The 6,931-nt window shown below is 34.8% G+C and overlaps 1 protein-coding gene across 3 annotated transcripts in view; it reads left to right on the forward strand.

Moving 5' to 3' along the window:
• Positions 1-6,931, forward strand: part of LOC107666110 (suppressor of tumorigenicity 7 protein-like) — a 19,967-nt gene that overhangs the window by 8,452 nt on the left and 4,584 nt on the right. For all 3 annotated transcript variants that reach the window (XM_016457261.1, XM_016457260.1, XM_016457262.1), the window contains 3 exons: positions 3,504-3,654; positions 3,895-3,987; positions 6,556-6,695. In XM_016457261.1, the coding sequence (XP_016312747.1) occupies positions 3,504-3,654; positions 3,895-3,987; positions 6,556-6,695 (384 nt within the window). The remainder of the gene's footprint in view (positions 1-3,503; positions 3,655-3,894; positions 3,988-6,555; positions 6,696-6,931) is intronic.

Here is a 6,931-nt window from a genome sequence, read left to right on the forward strand (position 1 = left end):
TTTTATAATGTCAGTTTTAATAAATTTAATGCAGCCTTGCTGAATAAAAGCATCAGTTCGAGAAAAAAAAAAGCTTTTGAACGATAGTGTATATGCAGTTGCATTTATGCAATCGCTATTAATGTGTCACCAGATGGAGTTCTGGAATTACAACAGTAAATCAAAACTTTTGACTTTTTATCTAAATTTTTTATACTAAATTTTGATTGGATTCGCTAATGTCCAATAATAAAAAAAATACTAGTTTCAAGTGATCTTACCCTAGTAAAAAAGTAATATATTTAAAATACATTTATTTCATATTAAGTATAGTTCAAATCTATTAACATATTTACTGACATCGCTCGAGACTTACTGATATAAAAATTCTAATTCAATTTTATTTGGAGTACTACTCATGCACAATGCACATTTTTTAATATTAAGCTTAAAATGTGTTTTAATGTCACTTGATGAGGATTGTATGATCTTTCAATAATATCAGTCTTTACATGCAAGATATTTAAAGTGTACCTGAAGCATACTTTCAACAGTTCCACTTTAGCACAATCAAATTTCAGTATATCTTTAGTTGGACTTCAGCACTACTTCTGCACAAATAAAGTGCTTTAAGTACAAAATTACTTGTTCCAATTTAGCAGACTTTAATCATACCAGTTTAGTATACTTGTAGTACAATTGCAGGATATTTTTATTTGTAGTATACTTAGCATGAAATAAATGTATTTCAAATACATTTAAGTATATTAATTCTTTTACTAGGGTATCATGATGTATAATGCAGTTTTTTTAAGTTACTTGCCCACACATCAACTTTATCTCACTGTTATTCTTGAGTGCAGAGACACATTCTCATGACCAGGAGGTGATGCTGTTGAAGCACACTGCAGTCCCCTGCACTAAACAGAAACCTTTCTAATATTCACATCAGGAGTGCATCGTTCACAGTTTAACATTGAACATAATTGCAGGTGGACTTGTCGACCCATGACTGCCATGCATAGATTTTCGTAAACTGTGTTTAGGGCGAAAGTTGTATCACCTTTGATTTTCTTTTTGCTCTTTAATGATGTTTTGACCCTCATCAACTATTTCTTTCTTTGTACCTGGTTCCAACTTGCAACTTTTCAAAACACTAGATCGGACTTCAAAGTGCTTAACCTCTTCACACCCAAACACACCGTCTCAGTTGAGGGGTATTTACGCACATGCGTGCAACTCAGACGTGCTGTATCAGACTACAAAGTGCACCTGTTTGAGATGTGCAGCAAATATCAACACATACACCTGGTCTTTCATTTGCCAAATCTGCCCCTAGAGCAAAAAGGACGATCCAGGATGAGCAAAGAGGGTGTTGGATGTCAGTAGTATTACTATTACATTTGTGTGATCACTTCAGACAGAGACTTTATAGTCTGTCCTAGGGTTATACCGCCAGCTTTATAGATTGAATATTAAAGATGTGGACTTGTAGAATTTGGGCAATGCAGTAATATTTTATGCTATTATTATACAAGCAATAAGACCAAAATTTGTGTCCTCTTTATTTTTATTATGTATAACAGTTTCATAAAAGCGAAAGGCACTTGATTACTTGCTAAATATCATTGTCTCTCCTACTTATTGCTTATGTCGGTGGTTTTCAAACATTTGATGGGAATTTCCCCCAAATGTTATCCCCTTGATAAAATATATAATCAGCTGCAAAGCAAACTTTACAACAAACTTTGATATTCTAAAAAGATGTTTCGTAAATGCGTTGTCATTGTACTGAAGCCATTGAAAATGACTTAACTATTATCTGGTAAATATATTTACTTTTATATTAAGTTGACAACATACACCACCATTCCAGTTTCATTCCAGTCTCTTGTGCTTACCAAGGCTGCATTTATTTGATCAATTTAATGCATCCTTGCTGAATAAAATCTAAAAAAGACAAAAATTTGCCCTGACTTTTGAACAATAGTGTGTCTTTTTCAACAGTGGTAATATTAGTTTTATAGTAAAAAAATAAATCAAATAAAGTACTATAATTTGGTAAAAGCATTAAATTATTGTTAAACATTGAATGAATGTCTTAAATGTTAACTTTGACATCCTAGAAAAATTATAATGCATGATGTCAGTGTAAACCTGTACCTCACCTTTGCATCTCCAAGACCACCGTAGTGTAATGTCATTGTACAGGGTCTGTACGGTCAAGTGAAAAGAGATACGAGACAGACTGAGACATAGGCTTATGGGAGTTCAGCAGGGGCTTAGGAGGAACCTCCACATAAAAGAGACCCATCACTGACACTTGATCCGCCATTAAAGGAGGTGACCGTGTTTGTGTGCGAGCATGTTGTGTAGAACAGCTGCCTGTTGAATGTCAGCATGATCATAAAGCTAAATTACCCATATGACATATCCAACATGGTGATTGTTACCGAAAGATATGTTTGGATATTTGTTCATAATTCAGAAGGTACGCTTGACACATTGTAGAGGGAATCAGTCGAATTGAGCTGTAATGTACCATAATCACAGCCAGGGGCATTTGGGTAGGTTATCCTCTGGATAATACCATTTAATCCTGCTGTATTGCCCTCCACAACATTCACCCCGGGGCCCAGAGCAGGGAAGGATTTAAGTATACAGGCTCAGTATAAGTATAAACTCTCATATGTACGCTTTAAGAAATGTTCGTAAAAAATATGGCCTAATATACAGTGTTTTTATGAAATAATTTTTCATATAGATTTTTTCACAGGTGTTATACCAGTATATTTTTTTTAAAGATTTATTTTCTGTGTTTTGCCTTTATTATGATAAAAAGCAGACAGGAAGCAAAGTGGGAGAGAGAAGGGGGGGTGGGATCGGGAAAGGTCCTCAAGTCGGGATTCGAACTCGGGACGCCTGTAATGCCGTTATATGTCTGCGCACTTGCCCACTGAGCTATCAGCGCCAACATTATACCAGTATTTTGAATTATGCATTGCATTTTGTAGTGTTTTATGGTTGAATGTCTGGAAAATGTACTTGTAATTTTCTGCCAGGAAATTTTTTTTTTTTTTTTTTTACAGTGTATGGGTAAATATCTGGGTCACATTTCACCGCAATATTAAAGGGGAAAACAATACATTATATTTTGCATTAAGAAAATAAAGAATAATTTAGCATTTTTTAAATGACCATTAATATTTTTGTCATTGTAACATTATTTTCATGACACATAATTGCCTTATTAATTGGCCATTGGGCATAATTGCCTGAATGCATTCGTTTTTTTTTTGTTTTTTTTAAGTTTGATAGTTTTTATGCATGTATGTATTTAAATACTTTACCACATTAATAATGTAATATTATACATAATATATTTATATAATGAAAATAATTGTTTCTATAATACTTTTTTGCGTTATGGTAATAAGAATTGAGAATGCTTCATTTTCTTTTAATTTCTTTTGTTTCCTTGAGTTAATGTAATTAAAATTGTTTTGTTTTGTGTGTCGTTGCAGTATTTATTAGAAATGAAGAGTCTGATTTTGCCACCTGAGCATATTTTGAAGAGGGGAGACAGTGAGGCGGTGGCGTACGCTTTCTTTCACCTGCAGCACTGGAAACGGGCAGAGGGGGCGCTCAACCTGCTACACTGCACCTGGGAAGGCAGTATGTACAGTGCACATCTGTTCTTTTTCTTCTTTTTCATGTATAGAATATGATGATTACCATACTCATTTACCATGAAAATTACAAGGCACTTCAGAAGTACTTAAAAAAAGCATGGCATGCTATTATCATCATGTAGTATCTGAAAACAACAAAAATACATTGTTGTAAGCTGTTTACTGTAAAACAAAATGTAAATCATCTCACTTGAGATCAGTTGACACCTTTTGACTGTTGTAGCTTTCCGGATTATTCCATACCCCCTGGAAAAGGGTCATCTCTTCTATCCTTACCCAGGATGCACAGAAACTGCAGACAGAGAGCTTCTGCCTTGTAAGTATACACTATATAGTTTTATATATCCATCGTTATGTATAAATTGTTAATGTGCTGTCTAGGGATATGCCGGTATAAAATGTTCATGTTGCTATTAATTGTTAATGTTTTTATCACGGTATATGGTATTATCACGATATTGAAATTTAGTTGCAAAAACTGTTGTCATAATACAGTATAACAGGTTTAATAACTTTTTTCTTATAGCAAAAATAACTGAACGTTTAAATACAATAAAGCAATACACAAAAAATGTATAAAGTTAAAAATTTTACACAGATTAAAGTGCAAAACAATTATAAAGACCAATAGGTATCACTTTACAATAAGATCCCATTAGTTAACCTTAGTTAATGCATTAAAGCTGCAGTGCGTAACTTTTTTTGGCTAAAAATGATCCGAAATCAATATTTGAGCAAGTACATAACCAGCCAGTGTTCAAAACTATCGCCTTATTTTAGCCCGATTCACAACGGTTAGCTTATAATAATGTTTTCTAATTTGAGTGGTACAGGTAGGTTTTCGCGGGAAATTCGAGCATACTGCCGAGCCACGTCACGTCTGTAAACATAAAGAAGTTGTCCCGGCTACTAGGCTATCGCATGTGTGGATGCTGCAGGTGGCCGATCGATTATAGCCTTTCTCACAGCAGCTAGAATAATTAAATGTATCATTTTGATGGCGGATTGTAATCCAGAAAGGACTATGTGCTTTTGAAACACATGTGACTGAAATTAAATTATATTCCAGTTTTAAATGTGCTTCTGATTACAGATAGCCTGGGATTACACAAGATTTGTATTTTAAAGACAACCAGTTCGAAGGGAGCATAATTAGCTTTTTGGGTTAAAAGAATTTCTTAATATGAAATTCGAATGGTATGCCAATTAGAGTTTAGACTGTACAGAAATTGAAATCTACACACTAATACACTATAGGCAATGCTGATGTTGTTAACATGAATAATTTGAGAATAAAGTATAACAGTAATAATGATTTGCATGGTTTGATGTGATATGAGCTAATCGATCTTTAGATTAAATCACCATTGGTAGCGCAATTTATTGTAATGCTTTTTTCCTCAGTTGGTCAGAACAAACGTGGCAGACTTGTTACTTACTTTTTCTGATGACAATATATGGTGAAAATTCTTATTTGGGTCATATATTCCAAGACGTAGGCTAGAATCTGTGATTGTGAAGTACAGTAAATATCCACAGTGGTGCGGTGGCTGACTGCCACACACACATACTCCTAACAAACATTAGATTCATCCGCGCTGGAGCCATGCCAGCGCACAACCCACATAAGGAAGATAATTCCACAAACAGCTGCAATTGCAGGTTTTCAACCAGAGATAGCGACAAAGAGGCAAAACTTACGGACTGCAGCTTTAACATTCACAATGAGCAATACCTACATTTGCTACAGAAGTTATTCATCTTTGTTAAATCTTTGTTAAAAAAATACAACTCTTAGTTCATGTTAGCTCATTAAATAACACAGTTGCAACTTTTGATTTTAACATGCTATAAAATATTGGAATTACCTAAGATTAATGAATGTTTAGAAGAGTTTTTCATTGGCAGTTTATGTTAACTAATGAAGCCCTAATGTAAAGTGTGACCGAACAATAAAGAATCAAAACACTGTCAAACAATATCTACGGCATGTTGTAGTACAGATTAAAATGTAAAAAAGTTTGAAAATAAATAGCCTATTAAGTTTAAATATTAAAGTATTTGGCGTTGTGATGAACACCATAGCGAATACACAAATCTGAATGGCTATTTAAATCATTAAAATATGTTTCAGAAACAGAAAGTAGCGCAGCTGCTTTGTTTTCGAGGTAATGGCTGCATTTCTGCTGTTCAGCGCCATCTGCTGTCAGAGAGTGAATGTGTGCTTTCATTCAGAGTGTCTCTCACGCGCTCCGCCATGCGCTTTTCATCCGTGCTTGTTTACATCAGAGTGCGTACGTGTCTTTCACGCAGCATACAGCGGTGTAGTGCATTGTGACCAGTTGGTGGGAAAAGTATTCTTAAAAAGCATTCAAAATTCGGAATAATTTGTAATAAATAATTATTTTCTGTATTTTGAAGTGCCCACGATAACAATATTGTGCATATTCATTATCGTGATATATTGCATTACCGAATACCGGCACATGTCTAGTGCTGTCACATTAGAGTGATTTCAATACAAATTGTGCATGCAAAAAAAAGCCCATTGTCAATAGTGTAGAGAAGAAGCACTGCTCACACAGACGTCACTTTCAAACAAAGCAGTGTGGCAAATTCACAACCTGAACACGAGTGAAATCTGTGTGATGAACTATTTTGCATGCTTTGCAAACTCTAGATTGTGTAGATTCTTATTGGAATAACAGGATTTCGCCCCTGAAATGTCCCTGAGCAACGCTAAATGTGACCATACCTTTTGCAAAAGGATAGAGTGTTAAAAGTCAACTGGTTTGAAAATGATTAAAAATAAGAGGAAAATAGGGTACTTATTGACCTGTTTTTAAGATAAATAAATCGGTCTGTCTTTATCTTTTTCTTCCAGCATTTCACGAGGTCTCAGTGTATCCGAAGAAGGAGCTTCCTTTCTTCATCCTCTTCACAGCAGGCCTGTGCTCCTTCTGTGCCATGTTGGCCATGCTCACACACCAGTTTCCAGAGCTCATGGGGGTCTTCGTCAAAGCTGTGAGTATCAGTATGCCTCACCAAACCCAAAAGGTTTTTTTTTTTTTTTGGTTTTCCTCTTGTCCCTCTGTGCCCTTATTTATTTCTTTGTTTAGAAGAGAAAGTACACAATCACTGAACTCCCAAGATAAACATTTCTTTGTGTTGCAATATAAGAATGAAGTCTGTCAGTGGCATTCTAGATGGTACAAACTGCAGCTCGTTATGAGACCATATATATATATATATATATATAT

Source organism: Sinocyclocheilus anshuiensis, unplaced genomic scaffold, assembly GCF_001515605.1.
Source record: "Sinocyclocheilus anshuiensis isolate Anshui unplaced genomic scaffold, SAMN03320099.WGS_v1.1 scaffold447, whole genome shotgun sequence".
Taxonomy (NCBI): domain Eukaryota; kingdom Metazoa; phylum Chordata; class Actinopteri; order Cypriniformes; family Cyprinidae; genus Sinocyclocheilus; species Sinocyclocheilus anshuiensis.